Consider the following 17,648-nt stretch of genomic DNA (forward strand, 5'->3'; position numbering starts at 1 on the left):
ATTAATTGAATTCAAATTCCACCAGCTGTCATGGTGGGATTTGAACAAGTGTCCCCACAGCATTAGCCTGGGTCACTGGATTTACTAGTCCAGTGACATTACCACAATGCCACAACCTCCCCAGCACTTTTTAAGGCACTAGCTGCCATAAGGTAAGTTTAAAGGTCTAGTGCGAATGTTAATGAATAGGTGAATAAATGGGGTGGGCGAGGTGGTAGGTGGATAGGGTGGGTAAAGTGGGTGAGTAAGTAGGTTGCTTGGGGGATGGTTCAGGTCGGGAGGAGTAGTATGGTGGTTGGGAGTTAGCATAGCTGGGAGGGGTAGTCAGGTTGGGTCGGGGTGTTAGTCAGGGGAGATTGAGTGGTGGTCAGTGGGGGTAGTTGGGTGGCTGGGAGTTAGCTTTGTCAGGAGAGGTGGTATGGTTGGGGTGTCATGGGGCAGTAGGGCTTAGTGGTAATAGTCGAGGTTGGGTGGGGGGGGCGGGGTTAGTCAGTGTGAGTGTTTGGGAAGGGGGGTCAGTTCTGTAGCTACCCAGGACTAGGATTCTAATAGAGCACGGGTTAGATACAAAGCTACCTCTTAATTGTACCATCAAACAATACCAAGCCAGGTACCGGACAAGATAAATGCAGAGTAAAGCTCCTTCTACACTTGCATCAAACAGCCCCAGGGCAGTCTTGACCAATTACTCCATTAGTCTACACTTGATCATCAGCAAAGTGATGGATGGTGTCGTTGACTGTGCTATTGAGTGGCACTTACACAGCAATAATCTGCTCGCTGGTGCTTATTTTGGGTTCTGTCAGGGTCACTCAGCTCCTGACCTCATTACAGCTTTGGTCCAAACATGGACAAAAGAGCTGAACTCAATAGAGGAGGTGAGAGTGATTGCCCTTGACATCAAGGCAGCATTTGACTGAGTGTGGCATCAAGGAACCCTAGCAAAACTGAAGTCTCTTGTGGGGTGTTGGTTACATCTTGGTAGGTTTTAATAAAGTCTACAGAGTCGGAAGTAGGTTAACTGTAAGTATTTATGAACTACTAGAACTATTTACAAAATATGGTAAATGGTACAAGTTAGGAGTTGTCTCCATGCTTGAGTCTGCACATGGCTCTGTCCAACACCACACTGACCCTGGGTGCAGATTATGTGCTCTCTTACATCACTGTGTGGGCAGGATTGTACTCAGTCACACGTTAACCCTATATAGGAACAGGAGAGGGCAATTCAGCCTGTTGAGCTTGCTTCGCCATTCAATGTGATCATGGCTGGCCGAACACTTCAATGCCTTTTACCCACACTATCCCCATAACCCTTTACATTACTGGTAATCAGAAATCTATCAATCTCTATCTTGGACATGCTCAATGTCTGGGTTTCCACGGCCCTCTGGAGTAGAGAGTTCCATGGGCTCGTGGCCCTCTGGGTGGGGAGGTTTCTCCTCATCTCGGTCCTAGGCGGCTTCTCCCTTGTTTTGGGATTGTGTCCCCTGGTTCTGGCCTCCCCAACCAGGGGAAACATCTTACCTGTGTCTACTCTGTCTATTCCTTTAACTATTTTGTAGGCTTCAATGAGATCACTCTCATTCTTCGAAGCTCTAAAGAATACTAGGTCCTGCAACAAAAATTTAGGGAGCTAGGTAGCAGATTAAAGAGCAGGACTCAAAGGTTGTAATCTCTGGATTACTCCTTGTGCCATGTGCTCGTGAGTATAGGAAGACGAGGATAGAGAGGATGAATGCGTGGCTGAAGAGATGGTGCAGGAGGGAGGGCTTTAGTTTCCTTGGATCACTGGGTCTGTTTCCGGTGAAGGTGGGGCCTGTACAAGTCGGACCAAACGGGATCAGCATCCTTGCAGGGAGGTTTGCTAGTGCTGTTGGGAGTGGTTTAAACTAATTTGGCAGGGTGGTGGGATACAGAGTGGAGGTACAATAGGGGGTGATGCACAGCCAAATACAGAAAAGATACTAAGTCATTCTGGAAGGCAGAGCAAATATATACCTGTTAAGGCACAAAGGAATAATGCATGGCTAGATTGCACCTATTTTAATGCAAGGATTCTTACAAGTAAGGCAGATGAATTGAGGGCATTGATTAACACATGGGAATATGATATTGTTGCTATCAGAGACATGGCTGAGGGAAGGGCAGGACTGGCAGCTCAATATTCCAGAGTATAGAACCTTCAGGCGTGACAGGTGAGCGGGGTGTAAAAGAGGTGGCGGCATTGCACTATTGATCAAGGAGTCAATTACTGCAGTAAGGAGGGACGGTATCTTAAAGGGTTCCTCAAATGAGGCCATATGGGTAAAACTTAAAAACAAAAAGGGGGCATTCACTTTGCTGGGAGTGTACAAAAGGCCTCCAAACAGTCAGGGGGAATAGAGGAGCAGATATGTAGGCAAATCTTAGAAGTGTAAAAATAATAGGGTAATAATAGTAGGGGATTTCAAATTCCTCAATATTAACTGGGATAGTCTTAGTGTGAAATTCATTATCTTCAGACGCCACTTCCTTATTGGTATTTTAGTGGGCCACCCTCCACACTTTTCTCCTGACATGCTTAACTGTTTTATGTTTTCAGTTATGTTTTTCTGAGGTTAGTAACTGTGTAATATTTTCTTTCATACCTACCTTTACACACAGGTTGAGGCCATGAATCAGGTGATCACCATTGAACAATCTCAATCAGACCGGAGCAAGAAGCCTTTTAATCCAGTCAGGTAAAATGATTGACATAGAGGCTTTTTTTTTGAGGTGTAAGCTATCTTCTGAACAAATTTACCTTTCCAACTTTTGCAATGGCCTGGATTTTACAGTAAAAGCAATGGCTATCAGCACTCAATTTTTTAAAGAGTAAATCAGATAGCAGCCGCAGCAACTGTACATGTGTAGGTAAACGCAGGAATCCAGAAGATGCTGTCTACCAGGGTCTCATTGAGAGACTAGGCATTGAGCCACATGAGTGAAGTTGCAGTATTTACCAGCTAGATGCATGCTAATCTCACCAGAGAGAAGAACTCTGTTGTTAGTTATAGTGTAAAGAGATTTTTATCTGGGTAGATTTGATGCTGTCAGTCTGCAAGTTATTGTTAAAGTAGCATTTTAGTTAAAATGCCTATCAATTACCTCACGTTTTACACAGAATCTCTCATGGTTTATGCTGAATTCAATGTTATTTTTCTAAAGGGTTGATTTGCCAGGAGACCAAACTACAAAAATCACTTTAGGAAGATTGCACTTTGGTGAAACAACAGCAAATAACATGAGGAAGAAGGGCAAACCTAATCCTGATCAAAGGTATATGTGATCCATATATAACAAAATATGTAGAAAGTTGTATCAAAACAGGTTGAAACCTTATGTTAATCACAACCTTAAAAAAAGATCCAAACAAAATGTTAACTCATTCTTTTTCGGATTCTGATAAACCTGCCATGTTTTTCCAGTGTGTTTTGTTTTCAGTGCTATTTTTGTCTTGTTGAATATTAATTTTAAAAAAAGTTCACTCAATGGTCAGTGTTCAACACTGACTGGAGGTTGCTCTAATAGGGCTCTCTCTTTTTTTAGATACTTTATGCTTGTAGTTGGCCTGTATGCTGCCAGCCAAAACCAGAATTATTTATTAGCTGCTCACACATCTGAAAGAATAATTGTGCGGGTAAGTATGTTGAAATTCAGTTGTACTCAAAAAAAACTGTTTTAAATATATTTAAAATTATTAATATAGCTAAAACTTAAAAGTGGATCACACACAGATCATGTTTAACACAAGGCAGAAACATAATGGAATGACTGAACAATAACAGCTGTCAAGATTTTTCAGTATCATTTCATTCCTTTTATCACATTATTGCCTTCAAACACCCGAAAGTGTGTTCTTTTAAATGATATTTATGTTGGTATTATGTCATACTTGATAGCAACTGATGGTTGAGTCCAATACAATGCTGTGTGGTATTAGCCTCTATTTGTTTTACTGCTTAATACAATGGAAGGAAATCACTTCCGCATATTATAAACTCTTATCTTCAGATTATTACTGTTCACTTCAATAAAAGGGCAGCTATGGTCTCCTGAACATCTGCAAAGGCAAACACAGTTCAGGCGATGAATGATTATCTGTTAGCAAAATTTGTATAAAATTGTTACTTTGTTTTCCTAAGACATCATAGTTATAGTCAGGAATTTGAAGTAACAATTGTTACATTGACTTCTTTCAGGCTTCAAATCCTAGTCAGTTTGAAAATGATCGTGAAGTAACATGGCAACGAGGGCATGCTCCTAACACAATTGTCTGTCAAGGCCAAGTGGGAATCAACACAGATACTCCAGATGAGGCATTGGTTGTGTGTGGCAATGTAAAGGTAATGGGAACAGTCATGCATCCATCGGACAGACGAGCTAAACAGAATATCCATGAGGTGAGTATTTATAATGCATTTATTGTGTACAAAGCAACCGAGATTTTTCTCGCCAGCACAATTGTCAGTAAGGTTATGGAATAGTCGCACTTTCTTCCTTTCCCCGCCTCCTCACCCCCACAACCTACCTTAGTGAAGTGTTTGAAGTGAGCATTTACATCTTTTGGCAGGTTTCTGGTGGCATACACATCTGTGCTTGAGAGAGATTGACATGGGGGTGAGGGAGACATGGCTGTTCCTGCAGTAGCTTACAAGAGCAGAAGGCCTCGAAGAAGAAAAAAATGCAGATCTACTAGTGTTCAAAATTCCATGATGCAAATCTTGAAATGACTACTGCCAATGCTCTCATGGACAGGCGTTGCAGCTAGATTTCTACAACTTATAAGGATATAGTCTATTGCAAATTTTTGTCTTATAGGTTGATACTACTGAGCAACTAAAACGGATAACACAAATGAGGCTAGTAGAGTATGATTACAAGCCTGACTTTGCATCAAAAATGGGAGTAGATCGTCCTCATGAAACTGGTAATGTAGTTAAAGTTTTATTAACCTTTCTGAAAATGTTCAATGGAGTATCTTATTTTTATGTTTTTATGAAAATGTTAATTTAGTATGATAGCATTTAGTAGCTGAACATTATGTGCATTCTGCAGTATACATGAACACAGGTTCTACTGTGATGAGCATTTAATTAGGGAGTAGGCCAGACCCAAAATATCTTGTGTAATCTGCCTCTATTTGTCTAGTAATTGCATAATTGGCATGTCACAACAGAAAAACATATGTTGTGCTGAACTATGATGATCATAATCTCGCTGAATGGTGGAACAGACTAGAGGGACTGAATGGCCAAGCCCTGTTCCTATGTATGAGATATTTTAATGTTAAATGATCTGTTGGTTTCTCAATTTTGCTTCATAGTTTTGAGTAATGATCCAATTTAGTTGTTATTTGATGTTTGAATCATGAAAATTATTCATTTTCTTTTCTAAATGCATTCATATTCAGATGTAGCTGGAATGGAAATGCTTCATCTCTGCTGTGGTGTCTCTACATATTCTACAAAGTGTAACTGGGTACCATTCATCATTTGATATGCTGTATTCTTGGTTGATATCTCTGGGCTTTTTAATTTATTTATGCTTGTTTGTTGTTTGGTGGAACAGTAAAATTGATTATTCTTAATTAATGTCTTGTATGACATCTACCCACTTGATGCTGTTCCTTTTAATCCATCATTGAAAAGCATGGCATAGATGGAAGCCAGGGACTATTAATGACAGATTGATGGGACAGGAAAGGTGAAGTTGTTTCAGTGTATAGATTTTAGTGAGTGCCAAATGATAACCATTCATCTGCAGCATGGGGCTTTGCCCATTTATTTTAACCTTTGGTTGGCTTTGCAAATAGTTTTCTCCCAAATAATTTTATCACTATTATTCAGCATGCATTTTTTTTTTTGCTTTTTGCAAAATAAAAATATCCCCACTTTTCTGGAAGTCCAAAACTAGAGGCCATAAATATTGGTCACTAATAAATCCAATAAGAAATTCAGAAGATACTTTACTCAGTGGTGGGATTGTGGAACTGTCTACCACATGGAGGGTTGAGGCGAATATGATACATACATTTAAGGGGAAACTAGATTAGTAAATAAGGAAAGATATGCTGATAGGGTTGTGGTTATATTTTGTGACTTTATTGGATTTTTGATATTGGCATTTAATTTGTTTGAATGAAATTTGATTGTTTATTTTGGTATGTAAAGAAGCGTGATACCCTTAGTACAAAATTTGACCATGTAGCAGAACACAGTTAACTCTCAATGGCTTAAAGTAAGCCAATGAGAAGTGATAAAATGATGCTGATGTTTGCTGTACCAACGTTTATTTAAACTGGATTTCTTTTATGTATGACCATCTTTGAGGTAAGATTGTAAAATATTAAATTATTGAATCAATATCAGTTTAAAAACCAAATGTTATAAAATTTTAATTTATTTATGCAACCTTATAATGCAAATGTTCTTTTAGAATGGCTTAAAACATTGATAAGATTTACACATTGCAGTAAGCATTTAAGCACAGCAAGCATTATGTCCAATGATCTTTGTTTTAAACAGGTATAATAGCACAGGAAGTGAAGGAAATCCTGCCATCAGCTGTAAGAGAGGTTGGGGATGTGACCTATACCAATGGCGATAAAATCGAGAATTTCCTCATGGTTGACAAAGTAATAGAATTTAGAATTTCTAATATTTATGACTGATTTATGACCTGAAATATTCAAAAACATCGGCAATTCCACAGCTTCAATCTATAGACTCTTTGACATTTAGAATGTTAGCATTTGAATCAAAGTTGAGGTTCTGAGTTTAATTCTTTGAAAAGCTACTTTAAGGCATGTTAGTTATTAAAATTGTTTGATTATACTCTTGCCTATCAAAGCTCTTCAAAAAAAAATCATACAAGGCAGTGATTAGAACCCTAATTTGCATTTCATAAGTGAGAAGCCAATCTAACTCTTGGGATTTCCAACAAAATAAAAGCTAGGATTGCATGCTACATCATTTGCATATGTCTAATGAAGAACAAAGGAATGTAGATTTATAAAGTGCCTTTCACATCTTAACCATTTTTATATAACTTTTTCCATTTAAGTGCTCATTGTGAAGAACGTGTAATTATCTTGCTAGTTTCTGAAGTGAAAATTACTTTTTAGTTTCAATCTTGGTTTCATCATTATAAAATTAAAATATGGCTTTCATTTTACTTTTGTGTACTTTAAAAGACCCATCTGTTACTATAGAAGAACAAGAAATGAGAATGCCTGTCCAAACTACTTAATTTTCTTAAGTTGATATCCAAGGCCTATTAATTGCATGTTTAACATTCTCCTCTTTTAACATCAAGGTTATATTTCTGTGCTCCCTATTTAATTAGGAATATGTTCTAAATAGGCTAACCAAGAGTTCATTCACAGTCTGCTAAGGGTCAGACTTAAAAAAAACTTTTTCACGGGATATGGGCATCACTAGCTAGCTCAACATGTATTGCCCATCCCTAATTGTCTGTGAGAAGAAGGTGGTGAGTTGTTGCCTTAAACTGCTGCAGCCCATGTGGTGTAAGACACATCCGCAGTGCTGTTCAGAGGGGAGTTCCAGGATTTTGACCCAACGACAGTGAAGGAATGGCGATATAGTTCCAAGTCAGGATGGTGTGTGCCTTGCATGGAACACCACCTCCTGAAAGTTCCCCTCCATCTGATGCCCTTATCCTTCTTGGTGGTAAAGGTCACGGGTTTGGAAAGTGCTGTTGAAGGAGCCTAGGTGAGTAGCTGCACTGCATCTCATAGATTGTACATAATGTTGCCACTGTGCATCGGTTGTGGAGGGGGTGGATGGGTTGCCAAACAAGCGAGCTGCTTTGTTCTGCATGGTGTAAAGCTTCTTGAGTGTTCTTGGAGCTATACTGATCCAGGCAAATGAAAAGCATTCCATCATACTCCTGACTTATTCCTTGTAGATCGTGGACAGGCTTTGGGGAGTGAGGAAGTGAGTTACTTGGCACAGAATTCCCAGTCTCTGACCTGCTCTTGTATTCACAGTACTTATATGGCTGGTCCAGTTCAATTTCTGGTCAATGGTAGCCCTCAGGATGTTGATAGTGGGGAATTCATCCATGGTAATGCCATTGAATGTCAAGGGGGGATGGTTGGATTCTCTCTTGTTGGAGATGGTCATTCCCCAGCACTTGCGTGACGTGAATGTAGCTTGCCATTTATCAGCCCAAGCCTGACTCTTGTCCAGGTCTTGCTGAAAATACACGTGCACTGTTTAGTATCTGAGGAGTTGCAAAAGGTGCTGAACATTGTGTAATCATCAGCAAACATCCCCGCTTCTGACCTTATGATGGAGGGAAGGTCATTGATGAAACAGCTGAAGATGATTGGGTCTAGGACACTAACCTGAGGAACTCCTGCAGTGATGTCCTGAGACTGAGATAATTGACCTCCAACAACCACAACCATCTTTCTTTGTGCTAGGTATGACTCCAACCAGTTGTGTTTTCCCCCCTGATTTCCATTGACTCCAGTTTTGCTAGGGCTCCTTGATGTAGTCACTCTCACCTCACATCATGAATTCAGCTCTTTTGTCCATGTCTGGATTAAGGCTGTAGTGAGGTCAGGAGCTGAGTGGCCCTGGCGGAACCCAAACTGAAGGTCAGTGAGCAGGTTATTTCTGAGTAAATGCTGCTTGATAGCACTGCTGACGATCCCATCCATCACTTTGCTGATGATTGAGAGTAGACTGGTGGGGCAGTAATAGGCTGGATTGGATTTGTCCTATTTTTTGTGTACAGAACATAACCTGGGCAAAATTTCCACATTTTGGGACAGATGCCAGTGTTGTAGCTGTACTGGAACAGGTTGGCAAGGGGCGCGACTGGTTCTGGAGCACAAGTACTATTGCCAGCAAGTTGTCAGGGTCCATAGCCTTTGTAGTATCCAGTGCCATTAGACATTTCTTGATATCATGTGGAGTGAATCGAATTGGCTGAAGACTGGCATCTGTGATCCTGGGGACCTCCAGAGGAGGTCGAGATGGATCATCCACTTGGCGTGTCTGGCTGAAACTGGTTGCGAATGCTTCAACCTTGTCTTTTGCACCGATGTGCCCACCTTCATTGAGGATGGGGCTAATTGTGGAGCCTCCTCCTCCATTTAGTTGTATAATTGTCCACCACCATTCATGACTGGATGTGGAAGGACTGCAGAGCTTAGATCTGATCTGGTGGTTGTGGGATCGCTTAGCTCTGTCTTTCACATGTTGCCTCTGCTTTTTGGCATGCTAATAGTCCTATGTTGTAGCTTCAACAGGTTCACACCTCATGTTTAGGTATGCCTGGTGCTGCACTTGGCATGTCCTCCTGCACTCTTCATTGAACCAGGGTTGATCCCTGGCTTGATGGTTACGGTAGAGTGGGGGATATGCCAGGCCTTGAGGTTGCAGATTGTTGTTGTATACAATTCTGCTGCTGCTGATGGCTCACAGTGCCTCATGGATGTCCAGTTTTGAGTTGCTGGATATATTTGAAATCTATCCCATTTAGCATGGTGATAGTGCCACACAACGCGATGGAGGGTATCCTCAATATGAAGATGGGACTTCTTCTTCACAAGGACTGCGTGGTGGTTACTCCTACCAAAACTGTCATGGACAGATGCATCTGTGACAGGTAGACTTGGTAAGAACAAGGTCAAGTAGGTTTTTCCCTCCTGTTGGCTCCCCACCATCTGTCGCAGACCCAGTCTAGCAGCTATGCCATTTAGGTCTCTGCTAACTCTCAGTGGTGGTGCTACCAAGCCATTCTTGGTGATGGATGTTGAAGTCTCCCTCCCTTCTTCTAAAGTGGAGTTCAACATGGAGCGGTACTAATTCATCAACTGAGAGGGGGTGGTAAGTAGCAATTAGCAGGAGGTTTGAAACGAAAACAGAAAATGCTAGAGAAGCTCAGCAGGTCTGACAGCATCTGGGGAGAGAGAAACAGAGTTGATGTTTCGAGTCATAGCTTCTTCGAGTCATAGCTTCTTCAGAGCTACAGAGAAGTACAAATGTGATGAAATTTATGCTGTTTAAGAAGGGTGGAGCAGGTGAAGTGGATAGAAGGCCAGCGACAGGTGGGAGCAAAGGAGCGATTGACAAAGATGTCATGAACAAAAGGACAAAGGGAATGTTAATGGTAGTGGTAAGGGCTACAAAAGGTGCTGATAGTGGCAAAGGTAAGAAAGCAGAATGTTATTAAAGCAGAACAAGGGTAAGCACTCTGCAAAGAACAACATGAATAAGTAACAGATGGCCCGGGTGGGGTGGAGGGAGGGGGCAGTGGTGAGGGAAAAAAGGGATCAAAAATGGGATTAAAAAGGGGAAAAACAATGAATAAATGAATAAAAATAAGTGGATAAAAAATAAAAATTAATTTTGAAAAAAGGGGTGAGGACAGAGGAGAGAGTTCATGGTCTGAAGTTGTTGAACTTAATGTTAAGTCCTGAAGGCTGTAAAGTGCCTTATTGGAAGATGAGGGTGCTGTTCTTCCAGTTGGCGTTGGGCTTCGTTGGACTATTGCAGCAGGACAAGAATGGACATGTAGGCATGAGAGCAGGATATTATGTTGAAATGGCAAACAACAGGAACGTCTGGGTCATTCTTGCAGGTAGACCGAAGGTTTCCCACAAAGCAGTCACCTAGCCTGCGTTTGGCCTCTGCCCTCGCACCTTCCTCTCCCTCCCAGAACCATGATAGGGTCCCCCTTGTCCTCACTTTTTACCCCACCAGCCTCCGCATTCAAAGGATCATCCTCTGCCATTTTTGCCAACTCCAGCATGATGCCACCACCAAACACATCTTCCCCTCACCACCCCTGTCAGCATTCCGTAGGGACTGTTCCATCCTGGACACCCTAGTCCAATCCCCCATCACCCCCAACACCTCATCCCCTTCCCACAACACCTTCCCATACAATTGCAGAAAGTGCAACACCTGCCCTTTTACCTCCTCCCTCCTCACCGTCCAACGGCCCAAACTCTCTTTTCAGGTGAAGTAATGCTTCACTTGCACCTCCTTCAATTTGGTCTACTGCATTCACTGTTCCCAATGCGGTCTCCTCTACATTGGGGAGACCAAACGCAGACTGGGTGACCACTTTGCGGAACACCTTCGGTCTGTCCACAAGCATGACTCAGACCTTCCTGTTGCTTGCCATTTCAACACACCATCTTGCTCTCATGCCCACATGTCCATCCTTGGCCTGCTGCAACGTTCCAGTGAAGCCCAACACCAACTGGAGGAACAGCTCCTCATCATCCGATTAGGCACTTTACAGCCTTCAGGACTTAACATTGAGTTCAACAACTTCAGACCATGAACTCTATCCTTACCCATTTTTTCAAAATTCATTTTCATTTTTTAATCCACATTTTTATTTTTATTCATTTATTTGTTGATTTATCCCCCCCTTTTATTCCATTTTTGATCCCTTATTTGCCCCACCCCCACAAGGACCATCTGTTACTTATTCATGTTGTTCTTTGCAGAGTGCTTACCCTTGTTCTGCTTTAATAACATTCTGCTTTCTTACCTTTGCCACTATCAGCACCTTTTTAGCCCTTACCATACCATTAACACTTCCTTTGTCCTTTTGTTCATGACATCTTTGTCAATCGCTCCTTTGCCCCCCTATCGCTGGCCTTCTATCCATTTCACCTGCTCTATCCCCCTTAAACAGTATAAATTTCATCACATTTGTACTTCTCTGTAGCTCTGAAGAAAGGTCATACGGACTCGAAACATCAACTCTGTTTCTCTCTCCACAGATGCTGTCAGACCTGCTGAGCTTCTCCAGCATTTTCTGTTTCTGTTTCAGATTTCCAGTATCCGCAGTATTTTGTTTTTATATTAGTAGGGGGTTTCCTTGTCCATGTTTGACCTGATGCTATGAGACTTCATGGGTCCAGAATCAATGTTGAGGACTTCCAGGGCCATCCTGGTTTCCAGTCTTAGTAAATCCAACAAATTCACTTGGACATTGCCATTGGCTGCACCAAATCCACATAATAGGGAGCTCGTTAAGAAAACATTAACTGCAATAAAAAACTACTTAAGTTGAAGCAGTTGCTCTTCAGAATATATTTAGTCCAATGGCTGTTGTGAAGGCATTCTCCATTTTTGCAAGATGCTGAATTGGTAGTTAGTAATTTTAAAGAAAATTGATTTTTTTGTTCTTAATGTTGTACAGAATTCTGGGTTTGTACTTTTGTTAGATGAAGAAGAATGTTTCCTTTCTGTAGGAACAAATTTTCATGGAGAATGTTGGAGCAGTGAAAGAGTTATGCAAGTTGACTGACAATTTTGAAAAAAGAATTCAAGAATTAGAAACCTGGAACAAAAATCTTGCCAAGCTGAAGCGGATTGGGAGCATGAAATCCACGATAACTGAGAAAAATGGGAACAGGTGTATATACTTTACAATTTATGTCCTCTCTTAATGAACTTTGTGGAAGGAAAAACTCCACTTATATGGCACCAAATGGGTACATTCACTGCAGAATATGGCACTTGACCACTCAAGAATTGCCTAGGTTCTGTGGTGAGCTAGCAGGCCTTAACTGAAGTAGAAATAAGGCTACTAAAATAACCATGCGCATTCCTGGGTTCAGGAGGGAAACAGTTCTTTGAAGTTCCCATTCATAATTACTGTCAGTGTTTGGTGCTGGAAGTGGTTGTGGAAGACTGATGTGATGTGGATTAAAAATAGTCCAACATTACTCACTGGATAATCTCCCACATTAAAATCACCTAGGAAATACCAGAGGCGTCCTAATGCTTGCGGAGCTGTACATGTGTTCATTGTCCACGCAGAAAAAAAGTAGTAAAGAAAAGCATGTTATTAGAGTGGAAAATAAAATTAAAAATAAAAGTTGTATTTTATTTAACAATTTATTTCTGTTATCATTGTAACATACGTATTGCTGAAATAGGCATTTTTTGTCAAAGCTTTTCATCTTGCATTCATCAGGACAATTTGCAAGAAAATACCAATAGTCAGGGGAAACAACATTGGTATTTTCTTGCGAATTGTCCTGATGAGTGCAAGACAGAAAGCTTTGACAAAAATTGTGTCTCTTTTCAGCAATATTCAAATTCTGTACTACCAAACGATATATTGCTTCACTAAAATAATCATTAATTGTTATTTGTAACTAACTTGCTATAAATATATTCTTTATTACGTTTATTACATCATTGACTTTTTTTAAGCTGTGTGAAGCAGCACATTAATAATTCACCTGATCACCTTGGCAAAAATGAGCCTGTTTCCACAATATCAACTGTATCCTTTCTCCCAGCTCTTTCTTTTTTTTTGAAAAAGCCTTCTCTTCCTCTCCTAAGTATTATAAAGCATATACTACCATAGCCCCAGAAGAGAAGTAGAATGCTTCCTTTTACTCTGGGACAAGCTGAATTTTTCTTTTGGCCCTTTACCTGACTTGCATTTTAAATCTGTCCAACAATAATTTAACAATTTTCTTAAACTAATTTACCCTGGGAATGAAGGAGCCTTTCAAGATCAGACCCCATGCTAGTTCATTTCTGTTCACTCTTTCATCCTGTTTGCGTCTTGTCCTTTTTTTATATTTTATTAGCTATTTCTTGCTCCCCGAGGCAGATTTCATTTCTAGATCCCTGTGTGACCAATTTCAAGACTCCATCTTCAGTTCATGCACTGAATTGCAGATGTGTGTGACCTTTCGAACACAATCTTAAGTCTGCCACAGAATAAAGAAGTATCTTTTTCAACATCTATAAACAGAAATGATTAGTATTTAGTAAAATATGAGACTTATAACATCTATGATTCTTTAAAACCTAGTTCCTGATGCATTATATATGATTTTTCCAATTGTCTCACTGAATGGGATTTACGCAGGTAATTATCTGGCTTTGTGATTCTGGCGGGGAGTAAAAGGTTGAAACATGCATTGTGCAAAATTTTCCAATCATTGCTAATAGTTACTCCTTTATAGATTTATGACTTAACCTACAAAAAGAAAACATCATAATGTCATTGTGTATCTAGTGAAAGGACCAATTAAATTAAGATTTGTTAACTGTTTTATAGCATATTTGGTCGGACAACCAACATACCACCATCAAAGAAACCTGTTATGGCCAAACGCAAGGTATGTGAGAGCAGAAGCAAGTTGTATTGTTTCGTCAATTCCTTTTTCTATGGAGAAATAAGCAGCATGGCAGAGTTTTGATTGAAATTCCAGCATTTTTGCTCGAAATGCTAAAACTCCCTACCTAACAGCATTGTGGAAACACCTTGACCACCCAGACTCCCACCATTACCTGCTTGAGGTAATTCAGATAGGCAATAAATTATGGCCTTCCAAAGATATCTATATCCAAAGAATGGTTTTTTTTTAAAGAGTCCTTTATTTTTTAAAGATATATTCAGAACTTAATTGAACTGATAATACAAATTCATTTTACACTGAAAAGTCAATTATTCAATAATTTTAATTAAACAGTGTAAATATTACAGCAAAGTGGTAATTTAATGCTAAAAAGTTATATAAGTTAAATGAAGCCGCTTCGAATTAAGTGAAGTAAAACAAAAAGACTTGCATTTATATACTACCTTTTCATGACCTTAACATTTGAAGTGTAATACTGTTGTAATGTAGAAATCCAGCAGCTAATTTGTACACATTTAACGTTTCGAGTCCGTATGACTCTTCAACGGAACTGAGAGAACAGAAAAGAGTCATACGGACTCGAAACATTAACTGTGTTCCTCTCCGCAGATGCTCTCAGACCTGCTGAGTTTTTCCAGGTATTTTTATTTTTGTTTTGGATTTCCAGCATTGGCAGTTTTTTGCTTTTATCTAATTTGTACACAGCTAGCTCTCACAAACTGCAATGAGATATATTTTCTTCATTCGTTCATGGGACGCGGGTGTTGCTGGCTAGGCCAACATTTATTGCACATCCCTAGTTGCCCTTGAGGTGGTGGTGAGCTGCCTTCTTGAACCGTTGCAGTTCATGTGGTGTAGGTTCACCCACAGTGCTGTTATGGAGGGAGTTCCAGGATTTTGACCCAGTGACAATGAAGGAACAGCGATGTATTTCAAAGTCAGGATCGTTCTGACAATGCAGTTGGTAAAGCTGAGTTATTTAAAAATTCCAGAGGGAAACTTTAAACAACTGTCATAATCTATATTTTAAGTGGTATGTTTGAGATGCAACTCTAAATTCAGGAATCAGACCACCAGTTTTCGAGAGGTGTTATGTTAAATTAAATGAAACATTTTATTAATTTACCCAAGTTAAATATATACACATGGCTACAAATTACTACTATCATAACTTTTAACAAATTCCCAAACTAATCTCCATTAAGGCAACAGCACCCATAGACTTAACCAGACACCAGGCAGAGCATTTTCACCTTACGAATTCACAATGAGGTTCTTTTCACTTAGGTTCCTAAGGAGACTGTTGGAGGCTTACAGCTCCTTTGATCTAATGTGCCTCTGCCCCTGCACACACACAAACTGCTATTGGTTATATCCAGCACATCTCATGAAATGTAAATTCTCATTGTATCACCAGCCTCATTGGACTCCACCTCTTCTAACAATAAAACCCCTTTCATGGTACCAATTTTATTAGTAATATAAACATTGCTTGATCTCTGCTAGCTAGGTGCCAGATTTGACCCCACTTCTTGAATGCTCTATTCAAAATTTCAAATGCACTCTACCTCTCTTACATCTCAAAACTAGTACACATCAAAGTACCCAGACTAGCTGGCTTTAATTCTGTTAAGACACACCCACAGACTAAACCTCTATTTTAAAAGAAAAATATTTTCCAATAATATTACATACATTAATAGCTTCATGACAGGATGGCGAGTGGATTGGAGGGAAACTTACAGCTGGTGATGTTCCCATGTGTCTGCTTCCCTTGTCCTTCTAGATGTTAGTGGTCGTGGGTTTGGAAGATGCTGTCTAAGGAGGCTTGGTGAGCTCCTGCAGTGCATTTTGTAGATGGTACATGCTGCTGCCACTGTGTGTTGGTGGTGGGGGGAAATGAATATTTGTGAATGGGGTGCCAATCAAGTGGTCTGCTTTGTCCTGGATGATGTCAAGCTTCTTGAGTGTTGTCGGAGCTGCACTCATCCAGACAAATGGAGAGTATTCCATCTCACTCCTGACTTGTGCCTTGCAGATAGTGGACAGGCTTTGGGAGTTGGGAAGTGAATTACTCGCTGGAGGATTCCTAGCCTCTGACTTGCTCTTGTAGCCATCGTATTTATATTGGGAGTCCAGGATATTGATAGTGGGGGATTCAGTGAAGGTAATGCCGTTGAATGTCAAGGGGCGATGGTTAGATTCTATCTTGTTGGAGATGGTCATTGCCTGGCACTTGTGTGACCAAGACATCCGTTTTTTGTGGGCTCTTGAAAGAGAGGACAAAATGATATTTAAAATTATATAGGTAACAATTTTCCAACCAATTATCAGGGCTCACTTGTGAATCAACCAGCATTCTCTTCTCATGCAGTATAAATTGTATATGTAGATAAAGGGCTGGATTTTGACTACCAAGTTGTGTAGCTCGAGTTGGAAAATTTCCTTATTTGCCAGACCTTCTTCAAAACATGCAATTTTTTGCTCTGGGTGGATGCCAGGTAGAGTTGGGCCCGCTGACCCCAGAAGCAGAGCCTAGGTAACCACACAGGCGGGTGAGTGCCATGTAGGCTGATTAGAAGATCCACATGATTCTCTGGAACTTTGTCTCAGTTGCTTTAGAAGTTGTTAAGCATTTTGGCCCTTGCTGCCTCCACCTCCCCTCTGGCCTCTCATACCCTCCATGTCACCTCCATGGACACTTAGCCAGTATCCACAATGGACAGACCTCAGGAACCATCTGGAAATGATAAAAAATAAACTTTCACTCCTACATGCTTGATAGTGAAAATAACTCCCATTCATGAAATCCATTCAAAGCTTTTAAATCTCTTAAGTGGCTAATCTCTCATAAAAACAAACTTTGATTCAGTAGCCACATCAGAGACAGCTATCCTTTAATAGCCCCTTTAAGCTGTCAATTAAACTATGGACTCTGAACCCCCTGCTGAGATAATTGTAGCTTTTGAAACTCAGCCAAGTATTCACAATGACAGCCCTTGTGGACAAGGCCACAAAAGAGTTCTGTTGAAACTGCACAACCAGATGTTACTTTTTTCTAACCTATGCCTTTCAATCAAAAGAGTCCAGGAGAGGGTTTTTAACTCTTACTGACAGCCGCAGCTTGTTTGAAGTTTAAAGAGCAGGGAATTTTTAAAAACTTCCAATAATGCAATTATATAGACCTTATCTACCCTTCAAGAGCGCTTAGATCTACTCCATCAATTTTTGGCTTTCAAACTGCGAGTTTAAGGCCTTTGTCCATACTTGTGGCTGTTTGAACTCAGCAAAAATTGAATGTCAGAAATGGGGAGAGATTTCTGCATTGGGGTCCTGCCTGCCATTTCCCGTTGGTTCTTTACGACTCCACAAAAATCTGGGCCAAATTCTTAATTGTAGATGAATTTGCACACTTGGGTCTGATCTTATTTCACCTGCAGTGCGGGTCTTGGTGCTGGACCTA

General features: G+C 40.4%; 1 protein-coding gene across 1 annotated transcript in view; it reads left to right on the forward strand.

Moving 5' to 3' along the window:
• The window catches only part of myrfl (myelin regulatory factor like), a 45,564-nt gene that overhangs the window by 10,608 nt on the left and 17,308 nt on the right, over positions 1-17,648 (forward strand). The window contains exons 5-12 of the mRNA XM_078567883.1: positions 2,647-2,723; positions 3,190-3,300; positions 3,571-3,661; positions 4,224-4,424; positions 4,843-4,951; positions 6,549-6,658; positions 12,272-12,435; positions 14,104-14,164. Of these exons, the coding sequence (XP_078424009.1) occupies positions 2,647-2,723; positions 3,190-3,300; positions 3,571-3,661; positions 4,224-4,424; positions 4,843-4,951; positions 6,549-6,658; positions 12,272-12,435; positions 14,104-14,164 (924 nt within the window). The remainder of the gene's footprint in view (positions 1-2,646; positions 2,724-3,189; positions 3,301-3,570; positions 3,662-4,223; positions 4,425-4,842; positions 4,952-6,548; positions 6,659-12,271; positions 12,436-14,103; positions 14,165-17,648) is intronic.

Source organism: Cetorhinus maximus, chromosome 22, assembly GCF_964194155.1.
Source record: "Cetorhinus maximus chromosome 22, sCetMax3.hap1.1, whole genome shotgun sequence".
NCBI lineage: Eukaryota > Metazoa > Chordata > Chondrichthyes > Lamniformes > Cetorhinidae > Cetorhinus > Cetorhinus maximus.